General features: G+C 35.2%; 1 protein-coding gene across 4 annotated transcripts in view; it reads left to right on the forward strand.

Annotated features, from left to right (window-relative positions):
- The window catches only part of PTPN3 (protein tyrosine phosphatase non-receptor type 3), a 115,542-nt gene that overhangs the window by 78,779 nt on the left and 12,153 nt on the right, over positions 1-24,610 (forward strand). For all 4 annotated transcript variants that reach the window (XM_048940109.1, XM_048940108.1, XM_048940110.1 and 1 more), the window contains 10 exons: positions 2,542-2,565; positions 3,705-3,903; positions 5,384-5,461; positions 6,401-6,457; positions 10,305-10,461; positions 12,128-12,285; positions 14,971-15,061; positions 15,343-15,404; positions 16,875-17,021; positions 19,290-19,418. In XM_048940109.1, coding sequence (XP_048796066.1) covers positions 2,542-2,565; positions 3,705-3,903; positions 5,384-5,461; positions 6,401-6,457; positions 10,305-10,461; positions 12,128-12,285; positions 14,971-15,061; positions 15,343-15,404; positions 16,875-17,021; positions 19,290-19,418 — 1,102 coding nt within the window. The remainder of the gene's footprint in view (positions 1-2,541; positions 2,566-3,704; positions 3,904-5,383; positions 5,462-6,400; positions 6,458-10,304; positions 10,462-12,127; positions 12,286-14,970; positions 15,062-15,342; positions 15,405-16,874; positions 17,022-19,289; positions 19,419-24,610) is intronic.

Here is a 24,610-nt window from a genome sequence, read left to right on the forward strand (position 1 = left end):
TTTGCATGCTGAGCCAATGGAAAGTTTATTCTCCTTGCAAGGAATGTCTCTTTTTCTTGATGAAAAAGTCGATTGGTTGGTCTGGTGAGTGTTCTCATTTATTGACTTAAAATATGGTGCTTGTTGTTTGTTGTGAAACTAGGAAGATATCTTGGTAAAATGTAGAATACAGTTTGGCCAGAAAATATGATCCTGTTGTTCCTGTTCAAAGTACTTCATCACATTAGTGAATAATTACGTGTCAGAAGTAATATTTCATTGAGTTGTGAAGATTAAAATTCTTCAGCTATAGCATGCTGTGCTGCTGAGGACTTTGTGAAGACACAGCTCCCTTGTCACTGATGAATTCTGTAGGGGTTGAATTTGGTCATTTTCTAGGTAATCTTTTTATACTCCAAAAGGTTATGGGATGATTCAGTAACTCCTTCAGACTGATGCATCTGAATTAAAGTGCAGTAACTCATCGTATGAACCTTCAGGAAATATTAATAGGAATTTATATCCCACATTTATGTATCTTGATATATTATTGAGGTAATTAAGAATTTGCTATTTATTTATACACAGTATATGAATGAAAGTGGAAATATTTTTTTCTGTCTCAAATGGCCTCACTCTCTTGAGGTGGGGAGGAAGGAGATTATATTAAAATAGAGATATCATGTCTAATTGCATCAGAATTTTATGGTGTGTAGTTCTTGGTGGAAGCTTTCAAGAGGGTTAACGTATGACAACTTGAGTTCTGCACAGATGTTAGTAATAGACCTGTATCCCTTCTCTTGTGACATACACAAAAATGTATGGCTTCACTGTTGTTTCCATCAGATGGAAATCAATTAGCTTAAACTAAAATAAATAAAAGCTTGTGTCATTGCACTGCCTGTCTTCCCACTTCACAAAGTCTGGACAGCAGCAGTCAAATCCTATGTAGGGGTGGAGATTTCAAAGGTAGAAATTATTTTTAACAAGCTCAGTGAAATCATTGACTAGACCAAAAAAAAAACTTTAACCTCCTCTCACTGAGTAACTGCAGTATGAGCTCAACAGTTGTCTGCACTGCTTAGATTGGCTGCTCAGGCAGCATGTGTATGTGTGCATGGTGCCAAAGGATCTTTTCCAATGCTGTCAATTAAGGAGTGGAAGAACTGTGAGGATTACTAAAAAGGAGAGCTGGAGGTACTTCTGGGAGAATGGGAGTGAATGTCACTGGCATCACATGTTGGGGCATGGCTGTAATAAAGATGAACTGTAGTGTTCAGGGAAAAAAAAGTATGCACAACCAAACCTTCACAAATTCTTGTGGAATTTGCCATCTCTGCCTATCAAGGAGGAATATGTTCATATTATGGAATCTTTATGAGGAAACTGAACTAGAATGATATTTACCTTTTTACTGTAGTTTTAATGGAACACAGTACATGATTTACAACCTTGAAGGAAATTCTGTGCATATTCTAGAAGACTAGGACTGCTTCATGAGAGGATTATCAATTGTTTCTGTTTCCAACTGCTTTACTGTTTGTCAGTTTTTCATTTAAGTATGGTTGAATAAACCTCAACAGAAATCCCAAAACTGCCAGCTGCCTAGTGACTGTGTCTTCTCACAAAGCATCACTAAATGTCTGATTTCATAGAATCATAGGATCATAGAATGGCTTGGGTTGAAGAGGGCCACAGTGATCATCTAGTTTCAACTCCCCTGCTGTGTGCAGGGTTGTCACCCACCAGACCAGGCTGCCCAGAGCCACATCCAGCCTGGACTTGAATGTTAGTTTGCCACTTCTGAGAACAGAGTACTGGCCTAGGTAACCAGTCTAATACTTCTTCTTCATTCCTTTCCCTCCCAGTTTAAGCTATCGTTTATTCTAGGACAGTAAGTTTTACAATTACACAGATTCCTTCATTCCTAGATGATAATGAGCAGAGAGGAGAGTTTATTCACTTAGATGCCGTGTGTGTGGATATTCTTTTGATTATGCTGTTACAATCAGCCAAGCTGCTCTGTGAAAAGCCCTGATTAACCACCCTTCTTTTCTGTGTTAGATTGTCCAGGTCTGTATAGTCACTGCTTTAGTTACATTTTATGTTAAAATTCTGTGAGCACCTGTTCTACTTTTGCATTGTAACTAACATTTCTAAAGCAGCCTGTGCTAATTTCTCATTACCTACATGTAAAGAAATACAATCAGTGACATCTTTAGTCATCGTGATCCACATCTAAAACTTTTTAAAATGGTGTAGTGTATCCTGTTAAATAATTGCCACTGTAAACTCCAGCAGCTTAGGCTGCAGTAGCAGATGTGTATTATTGGTATTTGGGTGTATGCCAAAAGTGGAAGTGAGTAATTAGAGCTGCTCAGTGATTTTTTTCTTGTTTCACAAACTCCCTAATTGCCTGATTTAGACTCTCTGCACGGGAATACGTATTTTTTAATTTACTGTCAGCACATCTTTTGGCTTTTACACAGACTTTTTTTCCTAATTAGAGTTCCTGTTTTCTTTCTGTTCGCTTACTGAGTTTTATTTATTTATTTTTAACAGGCCTTCTGAACAAGAATCACCAAAGTGAGTTGTCTTTAAAATTTCTACTATGGAATCTTTAAGATACCAATCAAAGCATAACTTGAATTGATTTTTCTAAGTACTGGTCTTGTGTGATTGAAGGCACAAATAACTGTTGAAATCAATGAAGATGGTAAATCTTTTCTTAAAAATTAAGTTTTTGCATCAGGATGTGAGAAAACTTAAATCCTAATAAGTGTCTAAGCACTATTAACAAAGCAAAACAATGATTTTCTTAAACTGTTCCATTTCTTTTGTAAAAACTTAATGATGCCAAAATCCACTGGTGATTTTACTGCTAGAAAGCAATAACTGAAGCAGTTTGTCACATTATTCCAGCGTTAATTTTTTTCTGTGGTAGAAACTCATTAAGAACTAAACTCCTAAGTTGCAAGTGAAATTTTGTTTTTAAATTGACTATATTCTGAAAAATATGTTATGATGTGTTTACATATAAGTGGTTCCTGCTTACTTAACATTGACCTCACAGGAATCATGAAAACCTCTTTGAAGCTACTTCTACTACTACCATCCTGTGAGAGTTAGATACTGCTTTTAGGAATGGTGAACTAGATAATGCATTGAATACGCTCTGAAAAAAAAAAAGCATGCATACATGCAAGAATCAAATACAATTCACCATAATGCTGGTTGTCTGTAGCACTACAGAGCATGCTTGCAAAGAGTACTGGCCCTGATCAAGATGATCTATGATGCAAGTGAAAGATCTCTCTACAGTGGGGTAATACAGGTGAATAGAATGGCAGTTGAAGCATTTTCCCCTGGGGTTTGTTCTCGTTCCCTCCTTTGTGGCAGTGATTTCATGTACCACTTCAGCAGTGCCTTTCACTGTTGACCTTCAAGTATTTTGCTGAAAATGTCTCTCTTGCTCTAGTTTTATTCTGCCGTTCTTCTAGGTCTCCGCTGAACAAATGATAATGCGTAGATCATTCTCCAATCCCATTACTTTGCATGTCAAGAAGTGCTGTTTAACCGCGAGTATAAAAAGACTTGTTCTGGTGTCTGAGTGATACAATTGCCCATTTTACACAGTTTAATGTAAAAATCTAGATAACAATACTTTTCTAATATATATATATATATATATATATAATTTTTTGTTTGTTTGTTTTTAAATGAAGGAATGTATTGGGAAATAGTCCAACTCGGAATTCTCTGACCCGTACCTCACCTAAAGCATTGACTCAGTCTCCCAACGGAGTTGGTAACATTTCTGACTCTTACCCTCTGGAAGGGGTGGATAAACACTTCCTAGAAACATATGACAATGTTACAAAAAGTAGCTCAACAGATGATTCCAGTCAGTACTACTGTGATAAGGTACGTTCAGTTGCATTCTTTTCAAGTCAAAACTGGTAACATATGTAGCTTTGAATTGTAGGTTATGAACTCAGAAAAACTGTGGTTTTATTCTGGGGTGAGCATGTTTTACAAGGTAACAGGAATAAAGCTTCTTCTCTTACTGACTTATCCAAGGCTGTGTATACAGTATGATAGGTAAGCCTACTATGTACATTCATTTCTTGTAGCGACCAGGTTTCCAACAGCATCTGCAGGAAGTTCTTAATGGAATGGGAATCCTTGCATGACTGTATCTCATTTGTTCTAGGATAAAGTCACTCAAGCTCCTGTAAGTCTTGATAGTGAGCACAAATCCCATCTGGGATGGCTAAAAATTGTGTTTTGACTTCTGAGTTGACTAGAGAGCAGCTGCTCCTTGCTAGCTTTATGACAGCAGATCGTTCCTCACCTTTTCTCTAGCCTCTACCAGAGCTGTGCTAAGCAGCTTCCTAACTTGGCTTTCCACTAGCCATAGCCAAGCTTTAATCATCCTTGCTTGGAGATTTCCTGGAGAAAATATCAGTTCACCCTTTTAGAGGAGATATGTTAAAGAAATTGTAGTTACTCCATAATCTTTAGAGCAAAAATGTTTAAAGTGTGTTGTACCTTTTTTTTTTTTTTTTTTCCTTTTAAGTCACCTTTAGCTATGGCAATACATTGAAAGTTTTAATAGGTCTGAGCTGAAAAAGCTGTGATGAGAGTAAGAGTGTAAGGACGGAAAAACCATAGAACGCATTTGTCATTTTGCGTTCCAAAGTAATGCCTCCTATTTATGGAAACTACAATCAATACAAAGAGCACAGTAACACTGTTTGGTAGAGAAAATTCTCATCTACAGTAAATTATTATACAACGTGGCCACTGCCATTAGCTCTGCGTTTTTGCCAGTGGTGGACAAGAACCTGTGTGTCATGGTTATAACAGTCTGCATTAGCAGAGGCGACCTGCTGTTGCCACTGCACCACTCATTTCCTCATTGTGCTCACATCAACCGTTTGCTTGCTTAGCAGTTTTAGAGACCATCGATGAACGCCAATTTGTTCTATTTTTTCCACATAGAGGAATTGAGTGACACTCCTTTGCTTCAACTGCAACTCCATGTCAGCTGCCATTGTGTCAGACTGCCCCTCTGCTGCCATTTGTCACATGGCAAAAACATGTAATGAAATATTGGTGGGATGGTTCAACCCCTACTGCCATCCTCCTCTGAAATTGTGAGCCATCATCATAAAATAGGAGGTATTACCTTCAGAGCAGCCCTTGTTGCAATTTCTACAATTTTTAAAGGTTGCAATTGAGTGTATTCTTTAACCTTAGCTTCTTCATTTTTTGAGCATGTATTTACATGGAGAATTATTGTTCAGCATGTCTAAATGTGGGTACGTTACACTGTAATTTTCTGCTGCTTGGTTTTAAAACTTAGAAAAACTTGGTTTGAGCTTTTTCCTGTTTGTTACAGAATGAGGTAATTGAGGGAGATTTACTTTTGGTGCGTATCACACCAGATGAAGAGGGGAAGTTCGGATTTAATCTAAAGGTAAATCAGCAATCTTTTGTTGTCTTAAAATGATCTATATAGATACTGTGATCTGATATTATGATTATTTTTTTGTTTTTAGTGTGATACTTCAGAGAAATCAGTATATCCCACAAGAATTTCTTAAGGACTCAAAAATTTTTAGAAGTGGCAGCCTAATCCTTAAATGATAAAATCATATTTATGAAAACAGGCCTTTGCTACTTCTGTATTCTTTAATTGCATATACTATGGATGTGACATTTCCAAGGCACTGCCTATTTTGCTGTGTAGATATGAACATGGAAACATAATTTAAGATAATAATTTCTAGGAAAAATGTCTGTATTATAAAGCAAGTTAAATAGCTGGTGCCATTTTATCAATTATATCCATGAAAAGAATCACATAGAGATGAAAATGAATAGTAAAAATGAAAACAAGTATTGATTCCTCCTGTAAATTTTCTAATTGTATCACCAAAAAATTCCATTTGAACAGATAAGATAATGATACCATCAAAATCAGGGTAATGTTTGCTCATTTTGCCTTGCTATTTATTGGTGAAGTGTTGAGAGAGCTTTATGTAAAGGGAATAAGGGAGTATGTATTTATTTTGGAACTTCGATCCTATCTGATCTCTTGCACACTCACCATAATACCTTAATACTGTCCACCTTGTGAGTTCAGACGTTGAAATAGGCTTGTTTGAAGGATAGGGTTTGAGTAATGCTGCATTTGATCTGCTTATTGCCTCTTAAAATGTGTGGACAAGCAAAGCCACTAGGTTAAGTCTACTGGAAAAAGAGTACACCCATCCTGACATTTGCTCATGAGAGTTCAATCTTACTGGCCTCAAGCGACTGAACAAATTTTATATGTAAGTGAAAGTAGGTGATTGTTTAAAATGCTTATGGTCATGTTGTATTGATGGTCATTATTTACTTGACATTCCTGTAGGGTGGTATAGACCAAAAAATGCCCTTAGTGGTATCAAGAATAACTCCAGGATCACCTGTAAGTAATATCTTACCATTCTAATCTTTCCCTTATTACTTCTTCTACCATTTTCATAAGTCTTTATTCACAGGTATCTGGAAATGCATAGCCAATATGAAATAGTAACTGAGGCATTCTCTTTAGAAATTGATCTGACCAGTGATTGTTCTTTTTTAAGCCATGGATGAAAAGATTGGGAATTGTTAGCCAAACAAGAGACAGTTGGAAAGCATATTTGTTTTCTTTCGTTGTTTCAAATAGTGCACTACAACACTGAAAATACAAATGATGATTGAAGATGCAGTACAGAAGTGAGTGGCATGGGCCTATGCAGCCTATGAAAAAGAAACAATTTGAGGAAAGTACAGCAGAGTTATATAAAATTTGGAGCACTGTGAAATGAGTAGCAGGGGATTCCATTTAAAGAAGAAGGGGCTATCAAATTAGTTAGTGAAAGGCTGAAAATAAATGAAGAGTAGCAGCTTTACATGCCTAAGACAGACCTATGAAATTCCATGACAAAGGATACACTGATCCTATTTTTCCATGCACTTTCACATACGGAAATATTTCTGGTATAGGTGGGACATTCATTGGAACCGTACAGTCACTGAGTTATTATGCTGAATTGTGGACTAATAATAGTGATGCAGTACCTTGGTAATTTTTTTCTACAAAAAATTGTGAGGACGCACTATCTCATCTCAAGTTTTTCATTCTTTTTTCCCCCCTCTCTTTCTTTTTATTTACCAACTTTCATAAGATAATATCAGTGCTAGCTTGCTAGGAGATAGTCATGCGTCAAAAGTCTGGAGACACTGAATATTATAGACTCTAGAAATTTAATAAGCACTCACAGAGCTGGTATCTGAATGTCATAATGTAAGTTGAGCTAAAACAGATTGTTTGAGAACTTGCATTTTGTCCTGTTTGAAATTTATGGCTTGATTTATGCAGTGCACTGAACTCAATCACGAACTCTACAATAATTATGCGAATAGAACAGTAATAGAAAATAGTCATTATTACTTAAAGCCACAAAGTAAAAATAAAACAGGCCAGATTTGCAAATCTAACAAAAAATAAAGATGATTTGAGATGCTGAAGTGATGCTAGAAGCAGGCTTATTCTGTTGAGAAACAGAAGATGCTTTTCCAGAGGCAGTGATTTCCTGTGGCAGATTCAGATTATCTTCTGGGAGGTACAGAAGTTCTGATCTGTTTTTATCTTTTCGGACTGGGAAAGGGCTGGACATCCAACTTGCTTCATTTAAGTGTCCCCAGTTAGCAAGTATTGGCATAGATATGAGTGACTTCTTAGCTCCCTAGATGAAAAAGCATGCTAAGTGAGCAAGTTATCAAGAGTCAGGAGGGTATATTGAAAACCATTATGCAATGCAGCATAATAAAGAGCAGTGCAAGAGAAATCACATCATGTTACAGCAAGAGGAAAATATGTAAGTACTTTCAGCACATAACAATATTAACATTATGTTGTTTTCTGTAAATTCATTTTCACCTGCTCTTGACTATTTAATGACATACAACTGATATTTGTAAGTGGAAGTATTTGTATGGAGTGTGTTTTTGTTTATTTTAGCTCCATGGAACTTCAGTGATGCCTGAAAGATCCATCTTTTGTGGAGAAAGGGAAATAAATGTACACGCAAGGCGGTATATCATTTTTGGCATACTAATTTGTTTTTTTTTTTTTTAAGTTCCCTTCTACTATAGTAGAAATCTGGAGTTCTGGGGAGATTTGAAGGCAGAGAAGCAAAAAAACAACCATTTATTATTTTGGTATTTTTTTTAATAAGATTCCTATACTGTTGATTTTATTTTTTTCCCAGAAACAGTATTAATGCCTTAAGGTGATACAGAAGTTGTCATAGTTGTATTTAGTAGAACTTTTGATTGAAAAATAATATGTATGCTTCCTGGAACAATAACAAAGAGATTAGCATAAGATGAAACATTGGGCAAATCAAATAGGAGAGGAATCCTCTGACATAATTAATTGTCTGAAAATGCTCAGTATCTGAAAAATCTACAAATTATGCTTACACAGAAGGAATTAATTCCCATTTGAGATCAATCTGACTGTATAAAATGTATCAAGCAAGAGAGTTGAGACATTAACATGTCACTTGATTAACACAACTTCTTCGAACATCGATATTCATCTTCTCCTGTAATAAAGAATAATAGCCAGCGACCAGCCAAGAAATATAAATTATAGATAAATGTAGGAGATCAGACACCATTCCCTCTGTGTTCTTGTTGACTACTTGCCACTGCTGGACTGATCTAATGTGACTAGTATGACTGATATGAACTTTATATCATTTATCCTTTCAATTATTGCTAACCATTATATTTTACAGCGATTAAACAATTGTTCATAGTTGCATTCTTCAATCTTGCCTCTATAAATCATACAAAAAATGACTTGCGTCTCTTTTGGGGAACTGTGAATACTTGAAGAACACCATGGCTGTTTCTTATTCCCATTCTGCTTCTATTTGCATATCTTTTTCATGCAGCATTGTCAATTTTCCTTATCCTTCATTCGTATCTTTATTTCTTTCTATAGAAAATGTTTGGTGTTACTTTTTGTTTTTGTAGTAGGAAGTATTTTGTGTGGGTTCTTTTTTTCATATTGATTCTGTCATTATCACCTCTCTTTTCTGTCATTTTGTTTTTAAATTGGTAATGATACACTTAGTTCAGGCAAGTTATCCATGCTTCCTGCAAGGCATAATCAGGATAAGAAGGAGAGGGCTAATTAGGACATCATTTTCAGGTTTGCTTTTTGGTAGAGCTAAAAACATTAGATGAATAAAGGTTGGGGAACCCATGTTAACATTGGGAACAACTATAAATGGAGAATAACAGACTGTATTGGACTAGATCTGATTTATAAAAGATTTAAAATGCAGTGTGTATTTAACTAAATCACTTCTGTACAGCTGAGTACTTCCTAAATAGAACAAAAATCAGAATAGCAGTGATAATAAAATGGTTACGCAAGTTGGCACTCTTCTCAAAGGTTATAGAATCCTTCATATTCATGTTACCAGAATCGTAAACTGGCTGAGGTTGGCATGAACTCTGGAAGTCCAACCCGCCAGCTCAAACATGGACACCATGAGCCTGCTGACCAGGATCATCATCATATCCTATCCGTGGCTTTAATCCCTTTGTGTTCGTCACAATGCTAAGTATACTAAATGTAGCAGAAAAAAAAAGCCAAGCAAGTCCTAAAGTTCAGCAGATGGTCTAAATTGCTCTAAGTTGCAAGATGTAAGCTTAGTGAAGCTCTTAGTGATGCAAATTGGGAAGAAGTAGTCTTCTATGCAAAACATGAATAAGTTGAAGTTGTAGAAAGTAGCCCGTGTCTGGGGAATGTCCTTAATGTTACTTAAGATATGTTCAGTTTAATAACCTCAAAGTCGTATTTGGACTTTCCAGTATCACTGCATAAAAACAGAAGGTTGCAAATGTCATCTTGTACACCTAGAAGACCTTTTTTATGAGAGAAAGTATCATTTGTTAAGGTTTTCAGTCTGAAATTTGGATCATTATGAGCAATTTGGTAATGGCTATCTGATAAATATGAATTCTTCTTTTAGCTATCAATATGCTGTTTGAACTGTTCCTCATCTTCATTAAGAAGCTTTGGAGCAACAAAAACAGCTTTAGATCTGAATCCTTTGATTGATTTTCTGATACAGAAGATGAAACTTTTTCAAGAGAACTCTGAAGAATTTGCTTACATGATGAATTTAATATTCTGATTTGTTCTTGCTTATGTGGCTGGATGCAATGACATTAATATGTTTGGGGTTTTTTTTGTCTTGAAACAGGCTGATAAATGCATTCCAAAACTGAACGAAGGTGATCAGATAGTATTAATTAATGGCAGGGATATCTCAGAACACACACACGACCAGGTGGTCATGTTTATAAAAGCCAGCAGAGAATCTCACACAAGAGAGCTTGCACTTTTGGTCAGGAGGAAAGGTAACTGGGCTTATTTTATTCACTTCTAATGTTTTGGAGACTTGCTCTTCTGCCTGAATAGGTACGCCTATTTGAGTAAATGTGGTTTTGTTTCACTTGAAATAAGTCTGTGATAAAAAGTAGTTCCTCTTGCATTGAAATTAGTGGCATAAATATTTTTAACTGTGGGCTCTTTTGGATACAAATGAGTCTATCTAGTTAGAATTTCTTCTTATGTTTTTAACTCCAAACTCAACCAATGAATGTTCCTTTTCAAAACTTCTTTTTGGAAATAGAGCATAATTTCACAAATCTTCAGTTGTGAGTTTGCAAATACCTATGAGCTGCTGTTCCCCAGCACAATGATTCTGCAAAACAAACAACCTACAACAGATATTTTTATAATGATGAGAAGCTTGCCCCGTGTGGACTACTCACTAATTTCCTGTTGGCAACAAGACAGTTTTGGAAATATGTAGGGTAATAGGTATTTATTTGTTAAATACAAGGAATCAGTCCTGCTCCATTTTTAAACACATGTAGATTGCAGGAACTTTCAGGGGAAATGAAATGATGATTTACTTTATTATTTACATTCTCTAGGAGCAATGGTAAGACCTTAACACAAATGATTATTTAAAGGCTTGGCAAGGAGTTTCTGACTGAATTATGACTTAAAAATCTGGAGGGGTTATGCACTGCTAGGAAACAGGAGGCAAGAAAACTGCATAGATGTTATATGCCTCTGTAGCATTTATTTATTTTAAATTTCTTATGTTTGTAGGAAGATAGATGAGCTGTTCTTGTCATTCTCCCTGAACACAGTCCTGCTTCAGTTATTGCAGGTCTCTCCACTGGCCCCAAGCAGTATTTAGTCTTTCCTTAACTTTTTTTTTTTTTTTATTCCTCTTCCTACTTGCAGATCAGTCTTTGCTTTGAGCTAAAGACTTATCCTGTGGCCCCATGCCAGTCATTTGTATAGGCACGAGTAAGAACATCTTTTTATAGTTTGGTAGGAATGGGCCATACCGATCACTGCAGTGAATAACCACAAGTGGGCACCTTCCGCAATGCAACAGCTTTCATAGACAAAACTGTGGTGAAATTTTTAAATAACATTTTTCATGTTCTTCAACATCTTAGCAAGAAATGCCATAGAAAACTGTCGAAAATATTTTGTGATTTATGTTAAAATGACGGATGTGACTGAATAAGAAATTAGAATATAGAATTTAGTTGCTCCTCTAGTGGAAAAGGAATATATAAATGTATTTATGTTTGCTTTGCTGTGAGGGGATCCAAACTTTGAAAGATATTCCATTAATTATCTTCTAATTTTTTTTAATGTAAAATTTACTTGATGTCTACCATGGTAATGTTGTGAGTCATTACCCCACCAGCAGATAATAGCAGCAAAAAACCTTTTGTGCTTGGAAACAGTCATTTTTAGTTAGCTCCTTGAGGAATTTCTTTTTTCGTAAGGGAAATCGTCTACGAGACATTTACTCTAGTCCTTTGTGCAGAAATATAATATATAACTAAATGAAGAAAGTATGTTGCTATTATTCACTTCCTTGAAATTTTCTTTGCAAACTTTATTGTTCTCACAAGCTGGTAAATTTTGTCATGCATTGCAAACACATGAATGCTCAACATAAAAAGTTTTAATTTTCAATACATCTTTCAGTTGTTAAACAGTTTGTGGAGCCTAGATTGGAAGATGAAGTTGATTCCCAGAATCTCCCAGAAGCTCTTCTTTGTTCTGAATACGCTGAAACTCTGGATGAGTCTATGGAACAGCTAAGGAAAGGGCTGGAAAGTGGGACAGTAATTCATCAGTTTGAGGTGGGTAATACTCAGCTCTCAAATACTGTTAGTACTAATAGCTGTGACCACGGCTGTAATTGCAACATCAGGGCTTAATTGATTAGAAAACTTATCTCTCCCTTTCAGTCTCATCTTAAGAGAGCAGGAATATGAGTTGCCCGTCAGATTTGATTAATATTTTTCCAGCTCAAGTACCCAAAGCTCACTAAATTTTTTAAAAATTGTTTTATTGAGTAAAATAGTAGGAGATTGACAGAAGATAGTTTTGTAGTTTTTCTTCTTCTATGCTAATAGGTGAAGTTTCTGAAACATCTTTTTTATCCTTAGATTTTTCTCATTCTCATGTTTTGCTGCCTTTCATGGAATATAACATCAGCAGCTTGACTGTTCCTGCTCTTCTTCTCTGAGAGGTTAATGTGGAAGTGTTGCAATGTTAATTTCCGTATGTGGTCTGTAGTGTCCACTCTGATGTTTTTTCCTGCAATCTAAAGCACGGATGGTTACTTCTTGGGCAGATTATCTGTAGGTGAGATTCCCCTGTATGCAAGATGAGACTTGACAAACTGCTGTATAGAATAATTCATCAATGTTTGTTCTTCAAAATGTTGGCAAGACATACTCTAGAAAGCTGATCATTAAAACATTTGCGGTTTATTAAAACAGTTCTTCAGTGTTAGCATAGAAACTAGAAGCAAGAAATTTGAAAAGGTAATTCTGTTACTTTTCTAATGGAACTGTATCCCGTAGTATGTTTGTGTTCATTTTTACTGTTGGAGATATAAGCATTTATTTTGTAGGCTTTGTAACTTTGGAGAAATTCTGGTTATTATGACTTAATAATCTCACATTGTTAAAGTTTGGCATTGTTCTTTCAGACACTGTAAACATATTGAACAGCAGTGGCAATTTTCCTGTTTTGTTACTTTTTTTTTTTATAAATTCTGTAAAATGTTATGCTGGTGGCTGAAGAATTTTGATGTTATTTATTACAAAACATTCCTTTTATGAGTTCTCCTTTGTTTCCAAAATTTCTGAAGAGTTAAGTCTTCCCCGACTTTTAGAAATTCTTGACTCTGTGGTGTATATCAGCTTTCCAAAATCCACAGCAGTGTTGGAATGTTGTAATAGCAAGTCTATTAGCTACTGAAACAGTAACTCAAAAGATACGAACTAGTGTTTTAGTATGTTAATTGTACATGAATTTAGCCAACAACTCTGACAATGTTTCCTCAATAATTTTCATTGAATATTTGATTCTTTGACATTTTAATTTCCAGACAACAGTTTTAGCAGGATGTTATTGATGTTACAAAGAAGTGCAGAACCCTTTTGAAATCTAATAAATATAGTGAGCTTAGTGGTCGTCTTCAAATTCAGTGTCTGTTGCAGTGTCTTCTTGTCACCTTTGGTAACTATGATGTTCTCCATTCATGTTAGTAAAATAGATAATAATTAATACACTATCATGTAGCCAATTTTTTTTCCTGAATATCTTTCCCTTAAATATTATTCAGGAATTCTCTCTATTAAGTAGCTTTTTAGACAGGCAGCAACAAGAGAGCTCCAGGATTGTTGCTTTACGTGAAATTGCTCTTCCTTGTCTCCCACAAAAAAAGTAGAAATTTTAACTTGTCTCTGTTAAAATGGAACTGAAGAAAGCTGTTTGGTTGCTACATAGATTATCGAGCTCTCTTCCCATACAGCCTCTTCCCTTGTTTGTGCTGTGGAGAATGAAAAATGTAGTGAGCTATGGTACACACTGAGTCCTGTGATTCAGTTAGTCTTTTAATAGAATAAGTTTTGTGTGCTCATCCCTTTCTCTTAAATGAAGTAGGAGATTTTAGCATCCTATTGGTTTCACTTAATTTTATGTACATAACCACATTCTAAATCTTACTTAAACATGAAAGCTGTAATTACCTCTTTGACAAGTGTTCAGTGAAGCGCATAAAACTCTGGCACAGCCAGGTTAATAACTCAGTTGTAAATTGCTTTCATGTATATTTAATACAGGGAAACTATAATTGTGTGGTTGCATTTCTTCAATATTTTTTTTGTGGTGTTTCCCCCCAGTACCTTTTATTGCCTCGTACCATGTATTCATTTCATTTGACCTCAGAATTAGTTTTTGGTTATATGCACATTTGCCCACATTTGCTTAAGATAAAGTTTGCGAGGTGTAGGTCTTGGCAAGATAGGATGGAATTACATATTAAAAGACTGTGGTGTGCTGAAGATTTGCCTTTTCAGGTGTTAAGAGTTGAAAGTGGTAGTTTTAGTCCAGAGAATATTTTATTTTTTTTGTATTACAGTTGATTCCAAGTAATAACCGATATCAGTCTGTAACCTTTTTTGTTATCTTTTATTGCTCAGTTCTTCTACTTTTTTTTTCCTTTTAGCCCTTTCACAATGGTGTGGTATGTGTTATAAGAAAAGATGACTTTACAAGGAAAAAGCCAGTTTAGATCAGTGACTCCCACATTTTCTATTTCCTTCTAGAAATTCTTCTGGAGATGATGATGAATTAGCAATAATAGAAGTTATTTTTGTGTAAAAATATAAGTAATAAGTAATTCAGGGGAATTTTGCAGTTGGCTAGGAAAAGTTGAAGTAGCTTCTTATTTTTTTGTTGTTGTTGTTGTCTTCACGTGGATCTGTTTAGCATAATCATATCTTACCTTTTTGTAAAATTCTGTTTTCCAGCAACTTTATAGAAAGAAACCGGGATTGGCTGTTACATGTGCAAAAGTGCCTCAGAATATGGACAAGAATCGATACAAAGATGTTCTGCCTTGTGAGTATTAAGTACATATTTTCTCCATCTGTTGTTTTATTTTCTCAATGATAGTATATATGCTTAAAACTGGTTTATTTAACTTCTTGGTAAAGCTTAATTTTTGTTCAAAAAATTACATAATCATTCACTTTATTTTCTAAAGGGTTATCTATTTTGTTTTGTACCCTGCTATTTGTCTGTCTGCAGTTCCTCTTTTTTTTTTTTCATTAAAAGGGAAACATTTGTCTTATTTTCTAATCTGATTCCCTCTTTATTTTTTTTTTTGTGTGTGTGTGCAGATGATGCCACAAGGATAATATTGCAGGGGGATGAAGATTACATTAATGCAAATTATGTGAATGTAAGTCATACAATGAGCTGCACTTGCTTGCTTTTTGTATTGTAATAGCAGACTAAATTTAGCCATTTTAAGGAATAAGCTATATTTGTTTTAATTTTGGGGGATTTCTGAATATAAGAGTTATGTAGATTCACACCATAAAACATCAAGTGTCGCTTGTGAAACAACCAGATAATACACAGAAAATAGAAACACCATTATTTTCATATACTGCATAACATAGATTTGTGGGATTTAATATTTATTTCTGTATTGCACCTCTGAATACAAGTAACATTCGTGACTATTTTTTTCATGATTTTAATGAAAATTGCTTTCCAATATTTATCTCGTGACTTTTCTGGGCTACATCAAAAGAGAGGAGGCAGCAGGGCATGGGAGATTCCCCTACACTCAGCCTCATCTGGAGTATTGCATCTCCAGGCCTGGGGCCACCAGCACAAGGAAAGTGCAGAGCTGTTGGAGCAGGTCCAGAGGAGGCCACAAAGATGATCAGAAGGCTGGAGAACCTCTTCTCTTCTCCAGGCTGACAAGCCTTTCTTCATAGAAGGGAGACCTCATTGCAACCTCCTGGTTTTTGAATGGAGCTTATAAAGAGGAGAGAGACTGACTTTCTATGTTGTCTGATCGTGACAGGCCAAGGCGGAATGGCTTTAAATTAAAGGGGGAAATTTATGTTAGATGTTAGAAATTCTTCATTCAGAGGATGGGAAGGCCCTGACACAGCTGCCCAGATAAGCTCTGGCTGCCCCATCTCTGGAGGCATTTAAGGCCAGGTTGGATGGAATTCTGAGCAGCCTAATCTGGAGGGTGGCAGCCCTGCAGATACCAGGGATTTGGAAGTAGATGGTCTTTAAGGTTCCTTCCAACCTGAGCCATTCTGTGATTCTCTGACTGTGAATAATTAGGCATTAAACTAATGAAGCGGAGCAGTTAAGTCTCTTGGAGGTTTTTGCTAGTTGCTGAAAGTGTTCTGCTGTCTGAGCGCAGTCATGGAGATTAAAAGTATTTTAGAACAACTTATATTGGGTATCTTGTCAAGTTTGATTTCTTAATAAATACCTCAGTAGCCTAGGAAGCATTTGAGCTGTACTTATTGTATCCTATATCAGCCATTACACAGCTTTTACTAGTGCAACTTTGGTAAATTTGTCATTATTTCTTACTAAATATTAAAGAAAGGTTTGGAAAGGTTTGCAGCTTTACATTTTTAAATACATTTGAAAACAGAGATACCTTTTATTTGGCTCTTCCTAGTTCAGATGAAGGGATTTAGTATCTATAGTTCTGGTTTAAATGAATGTTAAAGGTTATCACATAACAAATTGTGATTTTAATTGTCCTATTGCTCAACTTTAATTTTTAATCATCCTTCAAAATGTTCTTTGTTTGAATGAAATGCTGAATATTAAAAATAAATAGTATTGCATAGTGAGAACTAATTGTACTTTAACTCCTTTTTATTTATAGATGGAAATTCCTTCTGTGGGCATTGTGAATAGGTACATTGCTACTCAAGGGCCTCTTCCTCACACGTGTGCACACTTCTGGCAAGTTGTCTGGGACCACAAGTTGTCGCTGATCATTATGTTAACAACACTCACTGAACGTGGGCGGGTAAGTGTGTTCAGGTTCTTTGTATTCTGAAGAAATACTACACCTTGAAACTGTTTTTCCCATTGTTGTGATTAAAGAACCCTAATATAGGCCATCTTATTCTGTTGAACAATTTCTCTGAAGGCCAGGCTTTTTGAATTAATTGGGTGAAGACAAACTGCGTGACTTTGTTATTTTCTGTTTCTTTGAAAGCAAACCAGCTGTCTGATCATCAGAATTGACTTGAATTTTACTGATCAGCCACGTACTGCTTACTGTCCTTTCCCATGAGAATTGGATTCTGTGTTGCAGTTGCTTTCCTAGGGACTCAGAAAATGTCTGGAAAGTCTGAGCAAAACTTGTGGTCCGGCTTGGAAATGGAATCTACCATTTCAGAACTTATTAGCTAAAACTAGCTAGTAATGCTAGCTGTCAGAATTTAACCTGCCGACTTTTATGTCGGTTTGTGTGAGATTAATAATGAATAGGTCTGTCATGCCCTTTTGTTGAAAGGAAGGCATTAGATACAGTTATTTAGGTCTCTGTTGGGGCAAGTCTTTTGTAATTCCAGCAGAAGATATTCCATCACTTCTTTGGACCTAAGAAGTGCCAACATTGAATTGTTCTCACCTGTATTCCAAAGGTTAATTGTTCTTAACAGTGAAGAATTTTATTCTTTTATCCTGCAGTAATTTCTTCTGAAGCAACCTCTGCCCATTGCGTATTGCTTTGCCACTACACATCCTTGTGAAAACAACGCACTTCTTAAAATCACCATTTAGATACAGAATGCCTGCTTTAAATCCCATTGTATCTTTGATCTCTAGAGTGAACAAATCCAGTTTCTTCAACCATGATGTAGGAGACCTTCAGCTGAATCACCTCCATTTTTTTTTCTGCAATGAAATACATACTATATTGATTTACATACTGTGTTAATTATGCATCCTTTCTAAAACTTGACTGACTTGCTTGTGGAAAAGCAAGGTCTGTTAAAGCTTTTGTTCCTGAGTGACTCACAACTTTGTCTACTACTTCATTTTTTTTAAAGGAGCTTTTAAAGTTTCAACACATTTTTGCATTTAGATTTTTAAACTTTGGAAATAGATACTTAGTTTTAGATGCTCTTTTGGAAAAGTAAATACTTTTTCTTCTTTGAGCCATCATAAACTGGAACCCCATAAAAATTATCAGTGATAGTTTTGCTTTTATAAGGAAATGCTTCTTGAAGATGTGTGCTTTTTTTAATAAACTTGTCATACACCTTTTCACTGGACTTTACAGTTCATGACCTTTTGTGCAGCCAGGAAAATTGATAGTGTTCCATTTCATTGAGTTCAGCACACCTTTTTTTTTTCTACCTGTGTGACCCAGACTGCCTACCTCTCACTCTCGCTCTCAGTCATCTTTGATAAAAACAAGTAAAGATTATTGGCTTTAGTGCAGAGTCCAAGACATTTCCACTGGTGAAATTGAATTAACAAGGTTGTTTGGTAGTGGCTGACTTGCTGTAGATAGATGCGTTTGCCCTATGTAGTGCCTAGCTTCTAATGTATTTGAGACATGCTTTTATAAGTTGTGAACAGTTGTGATGACATACAATAGGATTTTAAAGCTGTAAAGTATCTTCCAGGGAATTTTAATCCAGTTACTTTATGGAATTGAAAAGCAATATATTCACTGTAAGATGTATTGTTGCTAAGAGCTGACTGGAGAAAGGAAAAATAAAATAGATAAGCAGTTTCCAGTTTTAACTGGAAACTAGATTCACAGCATGCCCACCTGCTTGTACTTAATCTGTATCCTGATGCTCAGTGGAGTTCTATACAGCTGCTTGGGAAAATATTTGTTAGTAAGCAGGGCACTGGTGATATCTCTTGTCAAGCTCTTTACACAATACTGTAAGCAGTTTACTTCTTTCAGGACTATCCTAATAGGTTGTTTTTTGATATGTTGCTTTGATACTATATTCAATATTTGTGATTGAATTAGAAGTGTACTCATCAAACTTTGATAGAACCTCATGCTTTGTAAAATAGTTTTCTGAAATTGAAGTCTCGGGCAGAAAGCTTTTAGCTTGCATCCAATTTATTTGAATTTTTTTATTATAAATGTCTATAACACAAGTTTACAGAGAATTTATCTCGTTCTGTCATGCTACGTTTGAGTTTTGAACATTATCACCAGCAAAGGATTACAGTTGTTCCCTGAATTTCTGAACCATGGGAGAACACTCTGGAAACCTGTTTGAGGTCTTGATGTGCACTTAATTTTCCTTCATCTCTACAGACAAAATGTCATCAGTATTGGCCTGATCCACCAGACGTAATGGAGTATGGCGGCTTTCGTGTCAGATGCCACTCGGAAGATTGTACAATTGCGTATGTTGTTAGAGAAATGGTGATTACAAACGTTGAGGTAAATGCTTCCTGTCTTAAATTATGTCTAAGCAAGCTGAATGAAAATATATGCATATAGGTGGTTGTATACTGTGTGAATATACACATTTTTATAAAAGATGAGTGTATAGAATACGGATCAGTGCAGTATAATCATAATTTCTCAAAAGCATACATTTTGAAGGATTGCATTGTCTTGTAATATATTAATCCATTATACTGTACAGATACTGTAATGAGCTTCATGAAGAAGTTTATTGCTTTACTGTAAACAGTACTGTTGCAGTCACTGACTTTTCATAAATAGATTTTCAGTAAAATTTTTTCAGTGTCCTTTCAAGGATGAAGTATGGGTGACTTGGTTAATGGCACATGTGCCTAGAATAGCAAGAAGAGGAGCAATTTGCAACAATATTCATTTCAGAGAGTACACAGAATCTTACCAGCTCTTTTTTTATCATCTTTACTTAGAGTTTAAAAAATAAAAATCGCTCTGAATGTCGAACCCAACGTACTCAATTTATGCATGGCACTTAGTTACTTTAGCTGTTAATATTCTGTGCATATAGGAGGCTTACAAACCAAAAGGGAAGAGAAATACATGGAATACTTGTTACACATGGGCTTGTGCTGTGAAATTAATGTTCAGGTCCCATTTCTGTCTCCCACAGCATGAATATAGGGAATAAAATTTGGCTTCTGATAATAGGTTGTCTAACATTTCTTATACGTTTCCTTCTTTAGCTCTTTTTCAATATTCTGTGAATATTGAACAAATATTTTCTAAAAAGAAGAATGGTTTATGCTAGTTATGAGAAACCATCTGTTCAGGGAGCACTATGACTTTTCGTTCTGTTTTTCAGCCAACTGCTCTGTAAGTGATAAACTTGAATGTCAGTACAGAAGAAACTAACCTCACTAAAGCAGAAAATATATAGGCAAATTTCTGTTCGGCATCATTCAAACTAGTTGATTGCCAATTAAACTTGGTTATCTAACCCTTTTCGTAAATTTTAGCTTAAGCCCCCTCAAATTCTTTTTCCCAGTTAGTAGTTATCGCTGTTTCATAATTCTGAGTAAATTCAACAGTGATTGTGTTCAGTATGCATCACTTGTAGCTTCTAGTTGCTATTGTGTGGTAGGTAAAAATGTTAGTGAGAATGGGGCAGGTGATTTTTTTCATACGATTTATTTCATGCAATCTATTTTGAGATAGATTGTTCTTCTTCTGTAGTCATGCTAATAAATGTGAAAGTTCAAGGATCTTGTACAAAAAGTTGTCTCATGTAGCTATCAGCTGAGAACATCATTACTACTGCAAAGGCTTATACTTGTGGAGAGCTCACTGCCACGAGACAAAATGGTATAATTTTTAAAATCACCTTAAAGCTAGACCCCAGTGGAAGTGTTACTGTGGGAAGAGGTGGTTTTGATTGTGTGCTGTTTTGTTGGTTTTTTTCTGTTTTTTTTAAATCTATTTCACTAAGGACAAGTTTTCATATACATTTAAATGGAGTGGTCACATGGTCACACTCAAAGAAACACTCACTATTCAGCTGTCCCATGCGGTTAAAAATATGATCCTAATAACTGAAAGCCCTGTGTGAGTTTTGTGTTTCAAAATAACAAGGTACAAAGGCTTTTATTTCAAAATGTAGTGGGGAAAAAACAATGAATTATCTCCTAGTTTTTCACATCATTTCAGCTGCTTTTCTGGAGCTGAGTAAATTTATTCTTCTGGGGGCATCTTCTGCTTAAGAGTATACTTTGCAGAGCCTTATATGTGCTCTCACTCACAAATATTGTTGAATTATGTAAAGAATACATCACAAGTCGTATAAATTCAAATCAGGTTTTTATCATTCCCTGATCTATAGCAAGTATCGTTGTATTGGTCTTTATGAAGACAAGTAGCTTTTCATAATAAGATGGATAAAGCTTCAAAACTCTCAAGAGATTTGATTTCGATTGGAAACGCATGTTTGTGAAAAATCTTTGTGTGTATTAAATTGCATAGATTTCAAATCTGCCTTTAGTGGAAAACTGCTAAAAAGTGAATTTTATGAAATGATGCTCCTGGCCTTTTGTTCACATATATTCAGAAGACATGAATTAAAACAATTTTAGGATTCTTCTGACCCAGTTTATCTTGGTGCTTCTTTACCTGAAATTGAAGCAAGTGACAGCAAATGTATGAAATACATATGTAACCTTTCTAAGCCTCGTGAAAAGAAATAGGGTTTAATTTTCCATCATCTGTATGTATCCTGTGCAAGAAAAGCACAGAAAACAGTAAGCTTGTTTTTTTGGGGGAAAGGCTTTGGAGAACCAAAACAAACATAGCCAACAGATAAATTCATCACACTGCGCTATTTCATAAAACAAGATAAGCGTTTGCTTTAATTGTTGAAAAAATAGGATGAAAAGCTTGAAGAAAACCTTTCATGCAGTTACCTCTGGGAATAATTGCCTTGGAACATGCTGACCTCTCCAATTTCAGCCAGTTATATTCTGAACATATATTTTTCTAGTTTCCTCTGTCTTTAAGCAACTTCAGTTAAATTTAACTAGAATCCTGCTGTGGTACTTAGGAAGGCTACAGAGATAATGTTTCCTGGAGCACAGTATTCAAAAAGCTTGAAATAAGAAATGTTGCAAGTTAGGTTTATTTCATTCTGTCACATTTTACGTTACTTGTACTTGTTTCCAAAGTGCATTATCATTCTCCCTCCTGATTTGATTATTAACTAAAATAAGTCATTCAACCAAAAAAAAAAAAAAAAAAAAAAGTAAAGATACTCTACTAAAATATTGATTTAATTTCATCCTTTAAAGGCCAGTTAAACCATTGCCATAATAATAATTGTGCACCACAAGAGAGAGTACTGACACCTTATGAACAACGTAAGTCCATGTGATTAAGACAATTCCTTGTAGAGAATATGGAGTGTTTGCACGAATGCTGACAATGTAAATAAGATTTTGAGAGAACAGCTTATTTTTAATTTATAAGCTATCACCTGCCATTGACATCACAGTGATGGACAGGATGATTTGATGAAAAATAGATTGGAGTATCAATTCAAAGAAATTGAAAACTATTATATTATATTGAAAATAAAATTGCAAGACAAATAATGTCACATCTTTCTATTTATGAATGACCACCTTGCAGGCCTTCTAGTCATGCTGTTTAAATCGATATGAGACTAATTGTAGGCAGTAAATAAGCAGCACCTTCTTCTATCAGCAACTGAAAATATGGTCGGTCTTATTTTTTTTTTTTACAGGTCTCTATTCTTAAGGCTTACATTTCCAGACCATTTGTCTTATTTGCAAGTTGCATGATGTACAGCAGTTTGAGGGAAATATTCAGCTTGTTCACATTAAATACTCTTAAGTTGTTTCACTGAAACTTACGTTTCCACTCATTATAAATAAGACCTTTTATTTTCTTTCCAATGACATTTATGTAATTTGACCATTTCATAAATGTCTGGAACTTACTGCACTGCAGAAGTACTTTAAAGACTTCTCTGGGAAGTATCTGGACTGAATGTATTCTGTTCTGTCAAATACTCACTGTAGGAAAAAAAATAATGAATTGGTTCTGAATATAAAGAGCTGAAGAACAGAAAGTAGATGAAAAGTTTTATGGCAGAAGTCTTCAAAAGCATAATGAGATTGGAGTAGAGGTGCAAAGAAGTTACTACTCTACCCTTCACCAAACCAGGCCTTAAGCCTCATCACAGAGTTTCAGCTTTCAATAGTTGTAAAGCTCAGTAGCTAGAAGTGTGCCATTTTCCTTCGAAGAAGATAGCCCCATTTCAAGGTAAATGTAGTTCTATGCTGTAGACATACCATTGTTAGAAGATAAAATTAAAACCTAAAAAGCAAAAATGAAGAAGTAGAATGCAAACAGAATTGTTCAAGTTTTAAGAAAAGTAAAAATTAAAGTTGACTATTTGAACCTAAATTTCCTTCCTTTTACTTAAGTATTATAATTCTTGTGTGTATGCTGTTGTTTTTTGTTGGTTTTTTTTGGAAGAACACCTGACTCTTTTATTAATCAGTGAGAATCAATCTAGCAAAATGAAATGAGGAAATCTACCTTTCAGTGTAATTATGAGAAACAAGATATCAGTCTGCAGAAAGATGAAGGATGAATATTTTTCTTGCTAATGATCTACACAGATGAGATTTGTTTCTTAAGTGTTACGTGTTACAGCACGTATTTGATGTTACCTCTGCCAACCCTAGAAAAGGTCATGGTGTTTTTGAGAGAAATCCAGGATATTTGCCTAACCACAGTGAAATTGCATTCACAATAAGGTGTTCTTTTTGTAGTTCTACCTGTATGGAAACTGATCTCTGGTGATAGCAAGTACAAAAATAAATTGAAATCTGTCCACGTGATTGAAGCGTCAGGGTGTATAATGTCAAGTTAGGCAAATGTAGCAACTGGGCAATGAGCAGCTCTTGCTGTCTCAGTGAGTCTGTAAATGTTTAGATTTATAAAACAGGAGTCATAAAGCCAGATTTTCTAAAGAGAAGTTCTACATTTATCAGTAATTCGGATAATAATAATGATTGTCACTTAAAATGTTAGTGGGGTGAAAAAAGAAATGGTAATTATGATTTAAGTTGCCTTGCAGGCAATAGTAGTTTGTGAAGTGGCTTAAGTGTAATGAGAGTCTACCTCTTCATTTTTCTTTACCAGTTTTTGACAGAGAAGCAGGGTCTGGAAGAAATTGTTTAAAAATAAGTACTGTTATTCAGACATGCATAGTGGAGCTGACTGTGAGACCAATAAATATAATTCTAGCACTTTTTTCTCTATTTAACCTAGGAGTAGTAGGTTTTGTTGTACATGCATAACTGGTAATGCATGTTATTTCCATGTGTTTTCAGTATTCTGCTGACCAATTCAATTCACTATGAGTATAAAGACTTGAAAAGTAAAAACAGATAAAAGAAAACACCAATCACTCGAACATAATGATCTCTAGTAATAGTTTTGTGCTTTCTGAATGAGATATTTCTTAGAGTTTTAAAAAACTCGATTTCTAAAACAAATATACTTGAGCATTTTGATAAGTCAAGTAGTGATCAAGTTATTAATAGCTTGAATCATCTCAGAACAGCACAACCATAAGAATACCAAGCTGATTACAGCAAAACACAAATGACTAGCAAACTACTCTGAAACTT

This window comes from Lagopus muta, chromosome 3 (genome assembly GCF_023343835.1).
Source record: "Lagopus muta isolate bLagMut1 chromosome 3, bLagMut1 primary, whole genome shotgun sequence".
NCBI lineage: Eukaryota > Metazoa > Chordata > Aves > Galliformes > Phasianidae > Lagopus > Lagopus muta.